Source organism: Rhinolophus ferrumequinum, chromosome 21, assembly GCF_004115265.2.
Source record: "Rhinolophus ferrumequinum isolate MPI-CBG mRhiFer1 chromosome 21, mRhiFer1_v1.p, whole genome shotgun sequence".
Classification (NCBI taxonomy): Eukaryota; Metazoa; Chordata; class Mammalia; order Chiroptera; family Rhinolophidae; genus Rhinolophus; species Rhinolophus ferrumequinum.
The window spans coordinates 34078055-34100118 of record NC_046304.1 but is presented as its reverse complement, the minus strand read 5'-3'; the positions used below and the strand labels follow the sequence as shown (position 1 = coordinate 34100118).

General features: G+C 42.6%; 1 protein-coding gene and 1 non-coding gene across 3 annotated transcripts in view; both read left to right on the top strand.

Annotated features, from left to right (window-relative positions):
• Positions 1–9798, top strand: part of B4GALNT2 (beta-1,4-N-acetyl-galactosaminyltransferase 2) — a 31418-nt gene extending 21620 nt beyond the window's left edge. Inside the window, exons 8-12 of one of the 2 annotated variants that reach the window (XM_033088992.1) lie at positions 2061–2248; positions 2995–3135; positions 5042–5261; positions 5850–6057; positions 8567–9798. In XM_033088992.1, coding sequence (XP_032944883.1) covers positions 2061–2248; positions 2995–3135; positions 5042–5261; positions 5850–6055 — 755 coding nt within the window. In that variant the 3' untranslated portion in view covers positions 6056–6057; positions 8567–9798. Of the gene's footprint in view, positions 1–2060; positions 2249–2994; positions 3136–5041; positions 5262–5849; positions 7102–8566 lie in introns of those variants that run through there. The other variant, XM_033088991.1, reaches the window with a different exon arrangement.
• A 4739-nt stretch (positions 9799–14537) lies between these two features.
• Positions 14538–14609, top strand: TRNAQ-UUG (transfer RNA glutamine (anticodon UUG)). Its single transcript has one exon. It is a non-coding gene; the product is annotated as a tRNA-Gln (tRNA).
• The last annotated feature ends 7455 nt before the right edge of the window (positions 14610–22064 follow it).

Here is a 22064-nt window from a genome sequence, read left to right as displayed (position 1 = left end):
ATTAGGTTGCACTGATCAGTTTATTGGGCTAATTTCATAACATTTCAACACTTTTTATAATAAGGTTTCTACTTGTGGGGATAAATTCTGTACTTTGTGGATGACTACTTCATTTACAAAATTTTTTTAGCTCTTCCTGCTCTTTTACTCTTCCATTAGAATTTTAGAATCAGCTCATCAAGCTCCTCTAAAATCCCTTGGGATTTTTATTAGAATTTCATGGAATTCATAGATTAATTAGAGACGAACTGACAACTTTATGAAATTGAATATTCCCAACCATGATTCCTGTATACCTCTCCATACTATAGTCTCCATGGTGCAGTCTCTTCAGTAATTTATTTTGTAGTTTTATTTATAAAGGAATTGCATGTATGTTATTGGATTTAGTCTTAGGTATCTTATATTTTTATTGTTATTGTGAATTGGATCTTTTTCTTCTATGTTTTTATTGGTTGTTACTAGTATATAGGGCTGTAGTGATTTTTGACTGTTGGACTTATAAATAGCAGCCTTGTTGCACTCTTAATTAATGACTTTTTTAAATATATAGGGTCCCTTAGAAAAACAATGATGATTTTTGTCTCTTCCTTTCTAATTCTTATAATTTCCTTCTTTATCTTGTCTTACTGCATTTGACTAAAATCTCCATTACAGTGTTGAATAGTAGCAGTGGTAACAGGCAATTTTGTTTGTTCCTGACTTTAAGAAGAATATTCTAATGTTGCACCACTAATGTTTGTTGTGTAGGAATGTGGTAGATATAGCAGGGTAAGAAAGTTTCCTTCTTTTCTTGTGTTTCTATTGCTAAGCATTTTTCCATTTCTACTTTCTGTTTTCTAGTTCATTGCTAAGAGGTTTTATTATGAATGAGTATTGAATTTTATCAGGTGACATTTAAAATATCAGGAAATTTTAAAATATAATTCTATGTATTTAACGGTTATTAATCTATATGCACATTAAATCCATTTTAAAATGTTTCTATAGAAGTATCCATTTGACGTAAAATCGCCATTTTTTTGTCATTAAGTTGTTCATAGCATTTTCTTATGCTTTTTTAACATTTTAATACATTTGAAGTGATGTCGCCCTTTAGGTTCTTAATATTGATCTTCAATAATTTTAAGTGGTTTTCATATTCAAATATTCTCATTTCATTTATACCTGTTTTTGTTTCATATTTTGTTTTATAATATGTGTGATTCTATTATTTATTGCTTTAAAGATTTGAAACATTCACATTTTAAATCATTTTCAGATGTCTCTGTTATTTTTAGTCTCTCTGGAGTGGTTTCGTCTGCACACGGTAGATGTGTTGGCTGTTGTTCTTCATAGTAATTTCCTTTGAGTTTTTTGGAATTTTGGTGAGCTCCTCTTAAGTAGGAGACTTTTGCTTGCTTGTTTGTTTTGTTTCTGTCTATATATATCTTTCTCTCTAGACTCCTTCCTATCTCACAGCTTTACAGTTGCTTCTATTCCCAGTATCCCCAGATTCCTAGTCCACCCTCTTATACTGGGGTCTTGAACAATCTAGTCCCGACCTTCCAATCTCCAAGTAGACCTACATGTCTTCCTGAGCATAGAGTCCAAGTAGGTTTCTCTCTAAGAGTTTCAGCTGATGGTAGGGGCAGGTCTCAAGTCCTTTAGATCTTCTCTCCTCTCTTTGGCCCCTGTGACCTTCCATACTGATGGGCAAAGCTCTGTGCATCTCGATTCCTAGTGTTAAATGCAAGCAGGATGCAAGCGAAGTGCTGACAGGCAAGTATACAATAAAGCATTCAAACTGAAAGTAGGAAATGGCATAGTGGAGCCAACAGAACCAGGAAAAGGCCTCTAGAATAGAAGATAGATAAAATTTCAACAAATTGGTTAAATTGGTTATGTTTTAAATATATTTATTTTCTAATCCAATGAACAAACTCTTATTAAGCACCTACTGAGGCATGAGGCCCACAAACAGAGAAGTTGTGGCATAAAGAAACCACCAGAACAATGCAAGTTAAGACAGTGAAGCTTCTTGAAACACAGAACTCTGACACCCGCCCTTTCTTGCCCAGAGAAGAAGCTCAGAGACCTGGTGACCATTGCCACCAAAACATTCCTCCGTCCCCACAAGCTCATAACCATGCTCAGGAGTGTCCGTGAGTATTACCCAGACTTGACCGTGATTGTGGCTGATGACAGCAAGGAGCCCTTGAAAATTAATGACAGCCACGTGGAGTACTACATCATGCCATTTGGGAAGGTATGGCTCTCCCAGATGGGGAGACACTTGGATTCTGGGAAAAGAGGGCCCAGAGTCAGGTTCTACCCTGGATGAGGTGTTTCAATGGCCTTCCCAGGGAAGCTGGGTCCTGGAGTAGGAAGGGGTGGGACTCTCCTCTGAGGTCCCTCGTTGACTTCAAATTCACAGAGAAATCAGATCTCTCACTTTTCTGTATTAATGGGATGGTTGATCTGCCTTTCCTCACACTTGATGTTGATTGAGGTCCTTCTAAGTGATTTGAGGTGTGTGACATCCCAAGAATTCCTGACATTCAGATTCAACAGCAGAGAAGCTTCTCATCCCTAGGATTCCATCCAAGCAGGAGCAGCTCTCTTGCTGTCTCTCTCCCCCACACATCTTCCTTCAAGTGTACACAGAAGGAAATGGACACTATACATATCAGAATGTCTCCCACCCTTCAACATCTTCCAGGCAACATAAGAGGAAATAAAAGGAGAGTCACAGAGACTATCAGGTGAAAAAAGACTTCAATCCATCTATATGGGCCACAGGGCCAAGGAAGTCTTTCTAGTCTTTCAGTCTTTGGTCCAGAAAGTCACTGTCCTTCTTCCATTGTTCCTGAGACATGGACTCCCTTTAACCCAGTGGTTCTCAACCACTGTCTGGGGTTGAGACAGAGCAGCCTGACTATTGGGAATTGAGAAAGCTCCCCAGGTATGTAGTCAGGTCAGGAAACCACAGATCTAATCTCATCCCACCTACAGGGTTGGTTTGCTGGTAGGAACCTGGCCATATCTCAGGTCACCACCAAATATGTTCTCTGGGTGGACGATGACTTTCTCTTCAACGAGAAGACCAAGATTGAGATGCTGGTGGATGTTCTGGAGAAAACTGAACTGGATGTGGTAAGGGAGAGTTGCCAGTTTTACCCTGGTTGCAATCTGTAGAGACAGCTGAGAGAGGAAAGGGAAGAGAAGAGAAGACAGGAACATACTCGTATGTGAGGGAAGAAAATAAGAAAGAGAAGAGGAGAGGGAAGGAAGGTGAGGGAGAGGGACCTGATGTAGAAAGTGAACAGTCAGCAAAGCTCTGAGGCTGAGACCATCACACCAGGAGTCAGGAGATGGACAAGTTCTGTTTCTGCCTCCATATTTACTTTCCTTTGAGTAAGTTATACCCCTACCCCAATTCACCATTGTTTCATCTTCAAAATGGTGTCTTAATGCATCACTTCTAACTTTCTTCCTGGAATAGTGTGAGATGAAAAAGAGCAGTGTTCTGGTTCTGTCACACACCACTTGAAAAAATGAAAATGGTACAAAGCTTTAAAAGCACACATATCCCTAATGACATTTGAAAAAAAGAAAGTAACAAAAACACCAAAAGTCAATCCACATATAGAAAAGACAAGAAAAAGGTGATGATAGTTAACAATACTATTTGTATTGAAATTTGGGAAGAGGATACACCTTAAATCCTCTCAACACACACACACAATGGTAATTATGTAGAGGTGACAGATATGTTAATTAGCTTGATTGTGGTAATCTTTTCATAATGTATACATATATCAAAACATCAAGCCATATACCTTAAATGTATACAATTTTAATATAGCAAAGATATATAGATATAAAGCTGTTTTCAAAAAAGCAAGAAAAAGGACCAGAAGGTAAGTGGCATTGTGACCACAGTTAACTCTGACTTCAGGTGGACAGTCCCCAAAACAGTTAGATTGACTAAGAGTTCCCTTGGCTACTCTCTAAAGACCAAGTCACAATCGCATAAATGAGACAGAAGGTGTAGTTCCTGCTCATGTCAAAATCCAAGCTGGCACTTGACTCTGCTTCCAAGTTCATCCTGGACTAGCTTCCTTCACTTGTCACTCCTCCATCCACGTGGTCCTTGGCTGCATGGCCAGAAGAAAGAGGGAGCGAGGAAGTGGAGGACAAATGGTTTTCCTTTAAGAATGTGATCTAGAAGTTGCAGACATCCATCCTAAATCATAGCCCTTCAGGCACGACTTAGCCACGTGGTCAGACCTTGCAAGGGAAGTGGGGGAATTCCGTCTTTAGTTGGATAGTGGGCTGTATCTTAATTTAGTTTACTTAAAACTCAGAGGGTTCATTTACTAAATGAAAGAAGGAAAGAATAGGTGATGGGGGATGATTCTTTCCTTCACCATGCCACTGACTTCACTGTGCCACCCTGATGATTATGATGGCTCAGGAATAGATGTAGTCGCTTGTCCTGTTTGGCTTGGGCTCAGACATACGATAAATGCACATGTCTCCCATGAGTGCATGGATGGCTGCTCAGAGAGGTGAGCCAGGAGCAGAGAATGGGAGGTAGGCAGCATGAGACTAACTGCAAGAAGCTACAAGAACCCCATTAGTGGAGACTCCACGCGCAGACCACTGCGTACTCAGGCTGCCTCTTGCCTGCACCCAAATTGCTCCTAATGGGAGGGAGTAAGTTAGCTTCTTCTGAAAACAGTGAGCTTGCTTTGCTGTAGGGTAAGCAGAGCAGAGAAGTTCTCTGCCCTTTGGATTTGATGTAAGTGCTTTCTGTTCCCACCAAAAAGATTTTCTGGGGTAAACAGGAATGAAAGATCAAAGGAGCCAGCAGTATGTGCTGAAGGCTGTGGCTGCAACACCAAAAAGAGAGTAACTAAGGGACAGTATAAAAGGTAGATATAGAAAAGGTGTGATTCTTGTTGTAACCAGGATTCAGTCCAGTGAGGCTTCTGGCTGGGTAACATGGCTATTGAGTCTGTATTCTCTAACGTGGATTTCTCTTCCCATGGGCTAGGTAGGCGGCAGTGTGCTGGGAAACTTGTTCCAGTTTAAGCTGTTTCTGGAGCAAAGTGAGGATGGGGACTGTCTTCACCGGAGGTCAGGATCTTTCCGGCCTTTGGATGGCTTCCCCAACTGTGTGGTGACCAGTGGCGTTGTCAACTTCTTCCTGGCCCACACAGAACGACTTCAAAGGGTTGGCTTTGACCCCCGCCTGCAACGAGTGGCACATTCAGGTGAGGAGGCTATGAAGTGACCGCAGAAGTTTGTTCTTTCAAGGGCTATGCTCCACTGATCATGGTGGCTGCTCCAGCAACAATGCGTTTCCTTCCCCTTTCACCCCAAATTGGAGAGCTCGTGGTCTCTCTTACCTCCCTCTTTACCTTCTCTTTGACTTCTTGTCTTCCACAGGCTGTTCCCGAGACAACCTTCCCCTTTCTTTCCCCACAGCTCTGTCCCCTCCATCTTTTTCCACCCTGCTTTCTAGTCTGGTTTTCCAGAAATCTTTTTCTATTTAACTGCAACTGGTTAACTGCCCTCTCTCTTTCCCCTCTTATTCCCTCAGTCCTGGAGGCCATAGGTCTGTCCAGCGGGAAAGCTAACTTGTGTCTTTCTGCCTCTCTACCCATATCTTTGTCTGAAAAATGAGCTTATTTATTTCCTTCCAACTCACCAGCATGGGCAGGTGGCTTTGCCTGGGGCTGACCTTCCCCAGGGGCATAAACTGTGTCTCCTCACCCAGCTCTCCTCTCAGACCTGGAATACGGCTCTGGGTCTCTGCCTGAAGCTCACATTTCCTTCTTGTGCTCTTCCTCTCTTGGCAGAGTTCTTTATTGATGGGCTTGGGAGCCTGCTCGTGGGGTCATGCTCAGACGTGATTATAGATCACCAGCCCCATTCTCCAGTGGCGGACTCAGAGCTGGCCACCTTGGAGAAGACCTACAGAAAATACCGGACCAACACCAACGCCCAGATCCAGTTCAAGCTGGCTCTCCACTATTTCAAGAACCATCTCCAATGCTCCACGTAAAGGTGCCTGCGCATCGGAAAGATGCTAGGCCGACTGATTGTGGGTACCTGCCACAGTGGAACAGGTGGTCAGACTACCAAAAAATGGGCTCCTGAAAAGATGAACATTACAATAAACCATCTAGTGGGTGGGGCATATGGGTCAGGCTCAGTTACTGGAAAGACTAATTGAAGGCTCAGGGTCATTCGAAATGGACCAATCACCAACCAGGGCAGTGGAGACATGTTAATAACAATCATTATTGGTATGATTCCTTACCATTTATGAAGCATTTGCACATACTGTATCCCCTATCATTTCCTCAGATCTCACACGAAAGAGTATACGATGGGTTGGTATCCTCGATCAAAAGAATGGTGGCTTGCTGGGTTCTTAAGGGTTATTTGGTGGCAATTTATCACAGTCAGAAGCCTTATCTCTAGCATCACTTCACCGACAAATTTTTATTTTGTCCTACCTCGTGACTCAGATAATCACCCAGGGTCCTTGCTTTGAGGAGGTTGCAGCCTGGTTCAGTTCAGTCCAGTAGCATCATTGGGCAGCCAGGATCGGAGGATCAGAGGAGGCAGAAGTCACCACAGCCCAGGCAGCTGAGGAAGGCTCTGTGGAGTGAGCTCAGCTGGAGCCCAGAGGTGGATGGGATTCAGGCAGTCAGAGGGAGGGAGGAGAGCACTGGGTAGTCCACTGTCTACCAGAACAACTGTTGTCCTGGCATCAGACTCACTACCACAAAGACACGTTCCAGAATGCCATAGTTGAACTTGGACCCCGTGCTAAAGTGCCATGACAAACAGTGTAAGTGCAGTGACAAGCCACTGAATACCAGGGACTTGAGACCAGTCGCTGACCACTTAAGACCTATGTCATCTATAGAATGGAGCCGTCACATATTGTTGAGGAAGGCTCTCTGTTATCTTAGGAGTCAGAAGGTTCTACAACAACGGATCTAGCCCTGCCTTTATGGTTTCCACTCTTTCCTAGCATCTCTGAAGATGTGTCTGTGAGATATTAATAAAACTTAATGAAAACTATTTCGGTGGTCAAAGAATTTTGAAAAATGCTGCATGCTGTATTTCCCTCTTGGAAAATTGCAATTCGCATTAGCATAGTAAAGGCTCTGAGAAGTCCTGTAGTAAAGAAATTGATTTAACTTTAATTCTCAGATGTGTATATAGACTGGCAATCATTTTTTATTCTCCCAAACAGGAATCGAACACACATACCTCATTCCATTGTTGTCATAAAGATTCTATTGCAAAAGCTTTTCTAGTTTCAACAAACAGCCACAATCACCTCATGCAATAGCATGTGCATTTTGTGTTCAATAATGTTAGAAAGGTCGCAAGGTCTGGGCAGTTCTTACTAAATGCAATTCTTGCTACATGTTAAAATGTAGCACAGTATATTGTAGATGTAGCTGTAACCAGATGAGCTTGACCCTAACCCAACCAAATAAGTCTAGCCAATTGTAAAGATGAAATCAACATGTAATTAATTAACCAAATAGTGTATAAGCAATGGCTAAGCCTCCCTTCTGGGAGACAGCGTTTTGGATGTGAATCTCCCATCTCTTTTAGTTGCTAATGACAAACACATCTAGTTCTTTTTTTTTTTTTTTTTTAAAGATTTTATTGGGGAAGGGGAACAGGACTTTATTGGGGAACAGTGTGTACTTCCAGGCCTTTTTTCCAAGTCAAGTTGTTGTCCTTTCAGTCTTAGTTGTGGAGGGCGCAGCTCAGCTCCAGGTCCAGTTGCTGTTGCTAGTTACAGGGGGCGCAGCCCACCATCCCTTGTGGGACTCAAGGAGTTGAATTGGCAACCTTGTGTTTGACAGCCCACTGGCCCATGTAGGAATCGAACCGGCAGCCTTTGGAGTTAGACCACCTGAGCCACCGGGCCGGCCCCACATCTAGTTCTTGAATAGAACTCCCCAAGTGGTGAACCCCTTTAGATCGGTAACATTCACAAGGCTGGGATGGCCATAGGAGTTAAAACTCACTAGCAATTATCAAACAGGTTTTTAAAGAAATGGAATTGCCAATGAGATTTAAAAAACGTATGGGTTTTCTGTCACTTCCAGTCAATTCCAGACATCTTGTCTAGACATAGTCTTGGAGACTGGGAAATCCATTCTGGTAACCACAGGCCTCTACACCTTGCCTGTTCTCTGGCACATAGTTAAATAGGCTCTGTCTTGAGGTTATTCAAAATAGTCATCTAAGGTACAGAGAGACCATCTATAATGTGTTCTTTGCCCCCAGGTTTTTCCTCATTGTGGGCAGAAAATGTTTAAATCTCTGCAATGCCATAGTAGGCTGGTCTTTTTGCTCAAACTGGTGCCTGGCTAAGTCTCCTGTTTCTCTTGGGGTAGAGAATTCAACTTTTCCAGCCCTGCAAGGCTTCAAATTATAGAACTTCCAGGAAACTTGGATTACAAGCCACTCCTAGCAAAACCATATTACACATGCTTTAAAACAGGGAGGCTCAGCCCAAAACTTGTTTCTCTTATAGGACCATACTGAAGACCACAGGAAGTCACTAACGCACCAACACCCGCCTTTGTTCCTGCCATTTCCCATGCTTCAGATTCTACAGTCTTGAGAGGCACATAGTCTGTACTGCAGACACCAGCAACAGTTTCAGGATCACCAGCTTCCCAGGAGGTCACTGCTCTCTCCTCCATCTCTTCCACACAGCTCTACATCTAATGACTTTCACAGGATTCATATCTGTATATAGCTTTTTCTTAATCCTTTGCTTGGATGCTCCAATTGCCTTTATACCCTTCAGCCTTCCTGCTCCAGCTTCAAACAAGTTACCTATAAAATCTACATCCTCATTCCACTTTAAATTTTACCAGCAGATTATCAATTTTTTCATTATGTGACTGAATAATCTATGTAACTGCACATGCCATGCTCTTGGAGAAAGACCCCAGCTCTCTGCATGCAAGGACGCAGAAGGTATTACAACAGAAAAAGAAAAGAATACATTTGACTTGATCAAAATTAAAAGCTTCTGCTAATTAAAAGACACTATTAAGAAAGTGAAAAGATAAGCCACAGATTGGAAGAAAATATCTGTAACACAAATATTTGGCAAATGATTCACATCTCAGATAGAAAAAGAATTCCTATAAATTAATAAAATTAAGACAATATTTTTAAGTGGGCAAAAATGCTTGAAGAAAAACTTAGAAAAGAAGACATCCAAATGGCTAGTGAGCGTATTTAAAAAAAAAAAAAAAAAGATGTTCAACTTCATTAACCATCAGGGAACTGCAAATTAAAACCACAAGGAGAGATCTTTATACACCCACTAGAATGGCTAAATTTAAAAGACTAACAATACAACCTATTAAGTAAGATGGGAAGCAACTGAAACTCACAGCAACGGTCATAATAGCTTTATATTAGCCCCAAAGTGAAAACAACCAAAATGTCCATCAACTGGAGAATGAACCAAGAAATTGTGGTATATTCATACAATGGAATACTACTCAGCAATAAAACTCATGCTATTGTTATATAAAGTGACCTGGATGAATCTCGAAAACATTATGTTACACAAATGGTATCATTTATCTGGCTTCTTTTGCTAAACATAACGTTTACATACAAGGTTGGGCAATTAAGTTCGTGAACTCATCCTAGAAAAAGTGCTACGTACCTCATTGCTGAATATCACTATGGTAACCTTCCAAGTACTCCCTTTGGGAAGTTATGCACTGACAACCAGTGCCTAGTCCACCCTTCAAAGCAATTTGGGAACTCTTTTTCTGGAATGCCCATCAGAGTTGTCGTAGTATTACCCTTGATGTCCAGAATGTCATCAAAATGTCTTCCTTTCAATATTTCCTTTATCTTCGAGTAAAGAAAGAAGTCATTGGGGGCCAGGTGAGTAGGGAGGGTGTTGCAATACAGTTATTTGTTTACTGAAAAACTCCCTCACAGACAATGCTGTGTGAGCTGGTGCATTGTCGTGATGCAAGAGCCATGAATTATTGGTGAAAAGTTCAGGTCGTCTAACTTTTTCACACAGCCTTTTCAGCACTTCCAAATAGTAAGCTTGGTAAACTGTTTGTCCAGTTGGTACAAATTCATAATGAATAATCCTCTGATATCAAGAAAGTTTAGCAACAGTGTTGCAACAAGTCCACAAACTTAATTGTCCGACTTCCTATATAAAGTGTAAATATATATTATATAATATATAAGTGTGTATATATATAAATATATATATATAGTGCCAAAACGATATATACACATTTTAAGAAAGGAAAACTGTATTAAAATTGTAATACTCAATATATACTGATAACAAAAGATGAATACAAGTCATGTTTGACTTCTGCAATTACAAGAGGTGCTCAAAGTGGTTACCATCAGCGTCCAGACACTTTTGATTACGGCGAACTACTGCTTGAGCAATGGTGACCAAAATGTCCACTTGTACACATTTTTTTGGCACCCCCGGTATATATGTGTGTGTGTATATATATATATATATATATATATATACACACACACACACACACACACATATATATATGCAAATATAGGCAAAACATTTTTTGGTGATAGAAACCAGAGTAGTGATTTCAGGGGAGCAGGGTAAGTAATGACTGAAAAAGGGCTCCAGGGAACTTCTGTGGTGATGAAAATGCTCTGTATCTTGATGTAAGTGATGATCACACTGGTGTATACATTTGTAAAATTGTGATTTCAGTTCAGATTTTTGCATTTTACTTTATGTAAATATCTCAATAAAATACCATTTTATTTTTTAATTTTTATTATTTAAATTTTTTTATTAGTTTCATGCGTACAAAACATTGTAATAGACATTTATCATTTTTACTCCTCACAAAGTGATAACCCCCTTCCCCGAAAAAATAAAATACCATTTTAAAAGAATGAGATATATTTTACATGTACTGTTATGGAATAATCCTCAAGGTATGGTGCTAAGTAAATAAAACAAGGTATAGAAGAGTGTTTTGATTTTTTTAAAGAAAAGGAGTATGCATATACATGCATATTTATATAAGAATAAAATACCCCTAGAAGGAGAGTATCAGAAATTGCCTCTAAGAACAGAAAATTATAGTCAGGAAGTTGTATTTATCAATGTGTTTCCTTTTATACCTTTTGAATTTTGTATTATGCTCATGTTTACCCACTTAAATATTTTTATGGAAAGAAAAAGCAAGAAGATTTTTAAGTAACATGTTGTTATTATGTTAGGAGCAAAAGCAAAACATAAAATTATATATACAGTGAGACTGACTGTGTAAAAATGCATTTTAAAAAGAGAAATGAAACACATCAAATATTAAAAGTGCTTGTTGGGATTGTGGTTATTTTAAAATCTTCTTTCTACTTTACTGCATTTTGTACATTTTTCCATCATAGATGTTTTATGTTTATAATCTGAAAAAATGAAATAATTATTTTAAAAAGAGAAAGTGAAAACATTCAAGAAAAAGTTAAAATGTGGATGCTGCTTTGTTCAAAATAAGTAAAGTGGCCAGACTTTCCCATCAGAGCCTGGGGAATGCCAGGTCCAGAGCAGGGGGCTGGGCTTAAGGGCTGGGTGGGACAAGCTGGGAGACTCAGGGCATCACTTGTCACCCTTCACCAGTAGGTGCTGACAGCTTGCCTGGCATTGCTGGAGCTCCCAAGACTAAGGGGAGGATTTGTGGCAGATATTACCTGCCTGGGTGGTGAGGACGCAGAGCAAGGCAGATTCTATCCCAGATCATTGTGAGGACCCTCAGCATGAAGAAAGAAAACCACTTGATGTAGCCTTGATAGTTACTTTCTTCAAGTCCCTTATCCTGCACTTTAGCCCTCTTTTCTTAACCCCTGGCATCATTGTACTTTCCGGGGTCACTCTGCTGCAGTTCAGCTGCAGTTCAGCTCAGGCTAACTCCACCTCAGGCTAACCCCACCTCAGGCAGAGCCCTGGACTCCCGCACACTTCAGGGGCCACCTTGTGGAGGTTTATAGTCTATTCTCAAAAATGTCATGGGATGTCATCTTTGGGATGGCATGCACCGCAGCTTCATGTTAAAAGAAACTAGTTATGCTGGGGCAGGGAGATTATGTATTACCTCCCTTTTCTCTGGTATAAAAAAAAATAATAAATGTGATGTTAAAGGGTCTCTGAACACAAAACTAGAAAGTTCTTTCTTCCTCCTAAGTTCACCTGGGCTCAATGAATGTGTCTGGTAAGGCACTAGCCGTATTCACAATTCAGAAAGTCCTGGGCCCTATTCCTAACGGAATTCACAGCCCAGACAAGGAGAGGAGGGAGGAAGGATGGGAGAGACTGAGCCCAGAACAGAATCACCTATAATTCCAGCGAGTAATGACAACAGCTGTAGGGGAGATAGATAATCCTTTTATGCCGCTTGAGGAATGCATGAGTAGACGGGTTTCAGTGAGGGCCTCATTTGGGCTGGTAAGATTTTTCTCAAGCTGAGAAAGAAGGTGGTGGCAACTGCAAAAGAAAATCTAGAGTGTAGAGAGTGGCAGAAAGAGGAAGTTACTCCTTTACCCTCATAAAAGACAGAAGGACTATCTCCAGTACTCTTCCAAAGTAATCATCACCCTTTAAGAATTCTACAGCAGCTTTTGAAATTTTAATTTCAATACGCTCTCACAGAGCCCTTGTAAGAAGGAAATAGACAGAAAGCTGAGGTCCAGAGATGCTAAAGTTATTTGCTATTAAGTCACTCCAGCCTTAATGGAGGCATACCCTTATTTCACCATAGGAACGCAAGGGGAGTTTGGTTCGGTCCTCAAAATGGAAAATCGTTAATGTTTCTTCTGATAATATACAGGTTTTTCAAGCAATACAGAAAATTTTACTCATAAATTTACTCCCCAGAGATAACTGTCATCAACAGAGCTTTTTGGATTTAGGCGAAGCAGGTTCTTGACTGTATGAAACAGAAACAGACTCTGAGTACCTTAAGCAGAAAACGGACTTATTGGAAGAATGTCAGATAGCTCATAGAATCAGAGGGAAAGCCAATTACAGAAAAATGGGCACGAATAAAGGGCAAATAGGCGACCAGAAACCCAGCCAAGGTCAGGATCCTGAACAGTCTGGTTAGGACTCCACTTCTGCTGCCATCTGGACATGGTATGGCTGCCACCACTGTTCCTGTGACCCTGGGTATCACAGCCACCACAAGCAGAGGAATAGATTCTAAAATGTACCTGCTTCTGGATTCTAAATCCAACTGGCCAAGCTAAGGACACATACTTTCACTCTGTCTGCCAGAAGCCGGAAGAGTATGTCTATCTTGGGGACAGCCCTACTGTCACCCAGACCCACACAATGTTGGATCCCTCAAGAAAGGGAGTCAGTCAGATGACACAGGGCAAATAAATGGCAAATGTTTATTACATAAGTACACAGCTTTTCTGTTTGTATATAAGTGGGACTTTATTATACATGCTAATTAGTAAGCAGATTTTTGTTTTGGTTTTGGTTTGTTTTGTTTAGGCCTGTATCTCTTTTCACATTTAATACAGTAACTTATCCCCTAAGTATTTATTGTATAGATATTGTCAATATTTATTTAATCAATTTTTACCGGTGGACCTATATTTTCTATTCTTACTATTATAAACAACACAGCTGAGACTATCCTGGACATTTGGCACTTGTTCTAGTAGTCTCTTAGGACAAAGTTCCAAAAGTGAAATTGCTGAGCCAAATTGCATATAAAATTTTATCTGCCGCCAGATTTACCTGGAGAAATATTCATTTACACTCTTACTAAAACGCATGAAAGTCCAAAAGGGACTCTCACTGATCTGATCGCAACCTACATGTTAAAAGCAACCAGCTACCAAGTAGCTTTTAAAGTAAAACACGGAACTAGATATTAAACTTGCGCAGGACTCCTTTGGCTGTAGCCACATGAGGAATCAGGCTGTGTACTCCCTAGCCATAGTCAGCACCTGGAACAATCGGGCCTTGAACTGATGGCCTCTCACGTGCCAGTCCGCTTCCCTCCCGGGTTGGCCAAAATCTCCCTTCTAGAGCACTCCGTGTGTAAATAAATAAACAAATACGAAACCCACGATGCGGGCGCCGAGCTTCCTGCTTCGGTGCTGGGAACTGGACTGACCCTCTCGGCCCCCAGCCCGGCTCAACATCACAGGTCGCACGCCCCTGAAATCTCCCCCGCCGTTTGCCGTCCGCCCGGTTTCCCGGGGCGAGGGCCAGGACCCCTGGAAGACAGCAGAGAGAGCGGCGGCAAGATATGACACCCTTGGACTACGGGAGTAACATTCGGGAGGCGGAAGCCCTTGCTGCTCCGCTTTCACCAGCTAGTGCGGCCTGGGGCTCAGAGCCTTGGGCCCAGGCCAGACTAACTCGGCATCTGCCACCGCTCTCCAAAGAGTTCGGCGCGCCTGTCGTGTGGCTTGAGGAGGCTCCCGGCCGCCTAGAGAAGCCAGCAGGTCCCATGGTGTAATGGTTAGCACTCTGGACTTTGAATCCAGCGATCCGAGTTCAAATCTCGGTGGGACCTCTGTAGACTTTTTGGTTCTACAATTCCTGTTTTGGGGACTGCTGGCGGTAGCGGCCGCCTCGGATTGTGCCGTTTCCCTTGTGACCTGAGGGACAGCGGTTTAGGGTCCCTCCCCATCTCTCAAGATACTTTCATTTCAGGGCCTACCACAGGGTCGCAGCGCGCATGCGTGAGAGACAGAGCAGAAAAGTCAATGTGTCAGTGGGAGACTGAATGTGACTTTACCACCCTGGAGGGGACAACCAGAGGAACCCGAAAGATTTCCAGGATACTGCTTCGAGCAGGCAACGACGGCAGTCTTCGGGTCTAGGAGATCCAGACACTGAAAGCTGCAGGAAATCCTCGTTCCTATTGGCTAATGCGATACATTTCTGCTCTGTGAGCCAAAGGGCTCAGAAAGGAGTGACAGACAGGCTGGGGAGAAGGATGTGGTTTGGGAGTCAGCCAGGCTGTGAGTCAGTCAGATGCTCAAGTGTGTCTGTCTTGGTTGTCTGGTGTTCAGGCAGTAGGCAGTGAGGTTGTCTGTGTCTTTGTGGGGACAGAGTCCCAGAGAGCAGTTTCCAGGCTCTCGGCCTCACGTGGAAAGGTGCTGGCTCAGGTAGTAGATGGCCATCAGCTGTAACCAGTTAACCATTAGCCACTGATATAACTGCCGTGGTTAGGCGGGTTGGTGGGTTGATTGGCAAGGAAGCCACAGGCGGATTGCGGATGGTGTGGCTCCTGCTTCCTGTGTCTCCAACCCAGCCTCCAGTGAGACTATAGTGGTATGAACCCCCTTTCCATGGCCGTTGGTGTTCCTTTTTGGCCTCACCGTATTCTGCGTTCTTATGCGGGGAGTGGGGAGCTGAGACCCTGCATGACAGTCTTTCAATCAGAAAAAAGTCCTTACTCAAGCTCTCCGTTCATCAGTTTGTCTCAGTTGGTCAGGGCATCTCTGCCGGCCGTTTGCTCATCATATCCATGTTCTGTTTCTCCCGAGTGGAGGACGGGGATCTCAATGGTGTTCACCAACAGGGTTGAGCGAATCTCTCTATTGGCAAACCTGTCCTGGTCTGTGTTTTGGGTGCTGACCAGGTGCACGTGATTTGCGGGAAAGGGCTACCTCTGGGATAGCTGGGAATAGACGCGCAGGAGTGTTGTCTTCTTTGGATTGGTATCTGGGTCTTGAGAGCTGTCTGTCCCTCTGGGATAAGTGATCAGGGAGCCCGGTGACGCATTTGTTATCTCCCTACAGGGTGATTGGCACTGTGATTATACGTTCCCACCCCTTGGGAGGATCCCATGGAAACAGAGGATCCTGGCACTACTCTCCGAATCTCTCCCTTGAGCACCCCTCACCCCACCCTACCACACACACTCTTAATAGGATTTGTGTGTATGAGCGATCCCAGCCTCAAAAGTACCTATGTAGGAGAGGTGGGAGGACTTACTGTACCAGATATTAAAGCTTATTATCAACTATAAACTATAGGAATTGAGATAGTGTGATACTGGTGCAAGGACAGACAAACATACCAATGGAACAGAATAAAGAGCCCAGATACAGCCCCAAATGCACTTGGGCACTGTAGAAAAGGACATACTTTTCAATAAATTATTCTGGGACAATGGATGTCCATATGGAAAAATATGAAATCATATTCCTACCAACCTACCCTAAACACAGCAATAAATTCCATGTGAACTATAAACAATGTGAAAGGAAAAGCAATAAAGCTTTTGGAAGACAACATGGGAGAATATTTTCATGACCTCAGGGCAGGGAGCCTTCTTAAACAAGACACAAAAGGTTCTAAAAGCTTGATATATGTCACCATAGTAATATAATATTCTATGTTCTTCTTATCAAAGACTGCAATAAGAAAGTGAAAAGGTGAGACACAGAATAGGAAAAGGTATTTTGAATGCATAACTCACAAAGAACTTGTATCTAGATTATACAAAGAACTCCTAAAATTCAATAAGAAAAAAGACAAATAACCTAATGACTTGATTATTAGCAAAAGACTTGAAATGGCATGTCACATAATGGACCTTCTGGCTGCTTGAAATGGCACTTCACAAAAAATAACTGATATACATATGAAAAGATGCAAAGCATCGTTAGTCATCAGGAAAATGCAAATTAAAAGCTCAATGAGATACCACCGCACACTTACCAGAATGACAATGCTGAATGGTATCATGACTGTGGAATAATGTGAACTCCCATGGGAGTGTAAATTGGTGGAGAACAGGCTGACCTTAACTACTAAGGTTGAAGATATTCATACCCTGTGATCTAGCAATTTCACTCTTGTACATATACCCACAGAAATGTGGGCATTTGTGCACTTAGAGACATATATAAGAGTGTATTTGGCGACATAATAACCAAAAATTGGAAGGAACACAAATGCCCTCCAGCACAGTAGAATGGATAAATACTTCGCAGTAAGGCCATACGGTGGAATACTATACAGCAACAAATAAATAAGTACATGCGACAAAATGGATGAATCTTAAAAACAATAGTATTGAGCAAAAGAAGGCAGACACAAAAGAATAAATAATATGATTTATATAGAATTTCTAAACAGGCAAACTTAACTAGGCTTGATAATGGTAACTGCTAGAAAGACAACCAGAATAGTGAAGAAAGACTAAGGAAACTCAGATTCTTGAGAAAAGAACAGATGCTTACATGGGGAAGAAAACAAACTTAGAGGGTTGCAACGGGGCAGAGAAAGAGAATTCTATGGATGGAAGTTAGGCAAATAGGAAGAACTTTCTAACAATTTCAGCTGTCCATCAACAGAACAGACTTGAGAAATCCTGAGTTTCTGATGTCTGGAAGTCATCTGGGGGGTGCTCCAAGGTCTTCACCACCTGGGGGGGTGTAGGAAGATTTCTGTACTGAGATGGAGGTTGGACTCCACGAAAGTGGCTTTGCCCTCTGCTCTGAAGTTTGATTCTGCTGTGACTCATTGTACCCACGCAGGACTTTACTTACTAAGACCTTTCTCATCATTTCTCCAGTGGCTTTCACCATTTGTTTTTGTTCATTTCTACCAAGAGTCTCAGTAAGATACCTGTTTTACATCACAAACCAGTACACACAAACGCAAAATGGAAACAAAAGAAACAATATTCACCTTTACTACATGTGGAAGTACACTCTGATATTTTGTTTTTTTATTTTTTATTTTTTTAAAAGTTGGTCACAATATACTAAATTGATTTCATAACTCACTAATGGTACTTAGTCACAGTTAGTAAAACGAGCTCACCACCATGCCCTCCCCGCGTCTTTCCCCTCTTAGCTCAGCTTCTCTGAAACCACCTCCACATTTTCTTCTCTTTTCACCGCAGTAGCTCAGGGGAAAACCACTCCTCCTCGCCAAAGGTCTGAGGAGACCCTTCCAATGGGCCCCCAAAGACAGCCTTTTCCGGAAGGTGGCGCCTGTAGTATGTTGTACCTGACCAGAGTCACCAGCAGAGGGCAGAGCGTCAGGACAACCAGGAAAGCCAGTTCTGTGCGTAGTCAGGCCTCTCCCTTATGCTAAATGCCCAGGGTTGGCCATTCATTATCTTCTTTGTTTATTCATTTCTATGTGAGATAATGTATATACAACACTTATCACAATGCCGGGCACATAGTAAGCCTATAAATGATAGAACACAGAGTCATTTAACACCCATTTGTTGAGCACCTACCATGTTCTAGATGCTAGAAATACAAAAATCAAAGACTTGATCCCTGCATTCAAGGAGCTTGAACTCTTGACTGATAAATCAAAGACTAAAGTAGAGTGTAAAATGACAAGCACTAAACTCAGGAGCATATGTGGACACAAAGTAAAGTGAAATCCAACTAGGAAGGTTAAAAAATAGAAATCCAGCTCAGAACGGCCTGTTGAGTACTACCATTTGAGTAAAAAGGGGGAGGATGTTTATATGTATTGGCTTGTATATGTATAAAACATCTCTGAAAGGTTACATGAGAAACGATGACATTGGTTTCTGTAGGGAGGAAACTAGGGGGAGAAAGGGAGGGAGAAACTGTTTCTTTAACACCTCTTGAATTCGGAACCACCTAATTTTGAATGACCTAGTCATTTAGTCACAGAGGAGAGAGTCAGAGAATGCTTACTAGAAGTGATATTTAAACCTAGTTGTGACTTTTTATGAATTAGCTAGAGAAAGAAGGGGGCAGCATGATAAGGTGTTTCAACTGGAGTCCTGGAGGCAAGTGAGGTGAGCAGTGGGGAAAGCTGAGGCCCCGAGGGTAAGTAGGGCCCCATGGATGTGGGAAGGGTCTTGGTGCTAACCCCAGAAGTCTTGACTTGGTCTTACAAAGGTTGGAGAGTCAAGAAGGGTTTAAGCAAGGGAGCCATACTAACAGACAAGTGGAGTGTGGGCTAGAAAGGGGCCAGGTGGGAGGGTTGTTCCTTATGAGGCTGTCGAATCATGGGGTGAGAGAGGCCACAAGTCTTTAACTAAGGGAACAAAAGGATAAAGAGATGAATGTGTGAGAGATGTAGAAGATAGAACATTTAGGAATTCATATCTGGTTAGATGGGATGGGGGAGTGGGCAGGGAGAAGCAAGTCCACTGTGCTTCTTTGTTTCTCTCTTTCTTCTGGCTTCCTTGTTTTCTGTTTCCTCAGCTCTGAGGCTATAGGTGTTGGATGAGTCACCCACTTCACCCATTTCTGTGGTCTGGTAGAGAATAGGAAAATCAGAGGGGACAGGTGACCGCAGAGTCTCCTCCACTACCCCAGCTTCTAACCCTTAGAAATGGTAGAGGAGGGCAGGGAGTAGGATGGTTTTGGTGCTATTGTGAACTTCACCCTAAACCCTGCTCCTGGATAAGCATTTCACTCCTCCACCAGGCCCAGACCTCTATCTCCCCTAGACAGGATTAAATACAGAATAGGCGGGGCCCAGTGTAAAATAGAAATGTGCGGTCCCTGTTCAAAAATCATTAAGAATTTCAAGATGGCGACAGTAGAATGTTAAACCAAGCACAGAGACCTTCTAAGCAGGAGGCCCTATGTGACAGCACAGGTGGAACACACCCATGAAGCTGGTCTTGTCCTCAGGCCTCAAACTCAGGTAGGGAATTAGTCAGTAGGCTCTAACTTTCCTAGGGGCCCTAACATCATGGTTGGGTAATCAACCTCTGCCTAAGGCACCAAGATGCCTTAGCACACAAGTGCCTATCCCTCCAGGCTGTAGGGCTGAGATATCATACAAAAGGCACTAGGGGTGGGCGGGACTGGGCTGTCTGAGCCACTAGGAAGGATTTCTGAGTTTTGGCCAGCTTCGGAGCTGAGCCCTGAATTAACCAGTCAGCTGTTCCCCTCTTCCCTTCCCCTCCTTCTAAGGCCTGGGAATCCCCTCCCAGGAGTCTTCAGAGAATATGGAGTGTGGAGGGAAGGGGATATAGAATTTGAACATTGAGAATTATTCAACTTGACGTTAGTTGACCAGAAAAATCAGGCATGTAAGAGCATTCCCCATCTCTTCCTTCCTTTTCCTGGCTTGGCATCATTTTACTGCTCAGAGTCATCAGAATTTCAATTGTCCAGTCTCTGCTTGGTGTCCTCATACCTCTGTCCTTCCCTTCTTAACCCTTTTCATGGCCGTTTTCCTCCACCCCAGCCTAAGTTGCTGCTGTTCTCCAAGTTCTATTTTTAGCCTCTTCTGGGTTTGATCCAGGCAGCCATCTTGAGCAGTGTCACCTGCTTTTGTAGTATCAGTGGCTGTCTCTCAGCAATTCTCAACAGGGCACAAGGGGAAGGAAGGGAAGCCTAGGGAAATCACCTGGTAGGGAGGGCTTCTACGTTGGTGACACCACCATTTACTCAGTAATCCCAGAAAGAAAGTTAAGTCATCTTTGAAGTTTCCTGGCCATCCTCCAACATCCAATCTCTAAACTCTGAAATTTTTACTTTTTAATTGTCTCTCCAGTTCACCATCTCTTCTCCCTTTTTACTCCACTTTCCCGATTCAGTTCCTAATCACATCTGAGGACCTGGATCCTCGTGATCCCCCTTTCTCTGGGAACTGCCCTTCTGAAAGGGCACTGAAAGTCATCAGGGGAAGGAATTTCTTTCTCTCTGATTCCTGGGAAGCAATTAAGATTCAGACAATCAGGTTTTAGAGCAAAGTTGAAGGACTGAAGATAAGGATATCTGGAGAGAGCTATGTGGCTGCTTCCCTTAGGGTGAGCTCAGAAACTGAAAATATTCAAATGTCACGAACAGGTTTACCAGAAGTCCCCCTGTAAAAGAGGCTCTTTATAATCCCACTGGGCTGACGAGGGCTCATGAAACAAAGCATCCAGAGAGACAGGAATAGAGCTTACATATGAGTGGAACAGCATGGGCGTCCCTTCATTAAGGCCAGTGTAACTCCACCAATCAGCCAGCAATGGTGACAACCCTGAGCCCCTCTTATAACACCAGACATCAAGGCAACCAGACAGGTCTCTGGTGGCAGGTCAGTCAGTGGAGGGGACAGAGACTTGTCACTGGAATGGGCACTTATTTAGGAATTGGCTTTATGCTCCTTGCCTGTCATGTCCCTGCCATCTGTGGACTTACGGATGTCTTTTAGATGGCCGTGGTATCCTACACCATACTACCTCCAACCCAGAAACTCTTCTCAGCAAAAATAAGTAAGACGCTACGTGTAATGTAGGTCCAGGAACAGAAAAATGACACTGGTGGAAAAGCTGGGGAAATCCAAATAAAATCTGGAGCTTAGCTAATAGTATGGCACCAACGTTAATTTCTTAGTTGTAATAAAAGTATCGTGGTTATGTAAGGTGTTAACATTAGGAGAAGCTAATGGGTGAAAGGCACCTGGGAATTGTGTACTATCTTTGCACATCAGTACATCTAAAATTATTAGATGTACATCTAAAATTATTTCAAAATGAAACCACTGAATTTGAAAACAGAAGTTAAGGCAAGGGGCTAATGTTGACAGGATTTGCTGATCTCACCATGTGTCCATCATCTGGAAGCTGATGACTTTACTGAGCGATGGACTGGCCTGGTAAAGAAGTTTGGAGACGCTAGGAGACACCACTTTGCAAAGATGAGGTGCTGTCAGAAGTCTGCTGGATGTGTTCTGAACCGAACCAATAACAACATACAGTGCTTTTCTTTCAGGGCTAAAAAAAACTCAAGGATGGGATAGAGGTGGGGATGGATGGCTTAGATTACATGTACAACGACCCCTTTCAGAATGATGTTTTTTTCTTTTTCCTTTTTTTAAGGAGGGCACAGCTCACAGTGGCCCATGCGGGGGATCGAACTGGCAACCTTGGTGTTATCAGCATCACGCTCTAACCAACTGAGCTAACCAGCCACCCCAAAGAACAGTATTTCTCATCCTCTCAACTTGCTAATGTAAAGGTTTGAGCATGCAAGGAATGCTGACTCCGGGGCACAAAACAGTGATG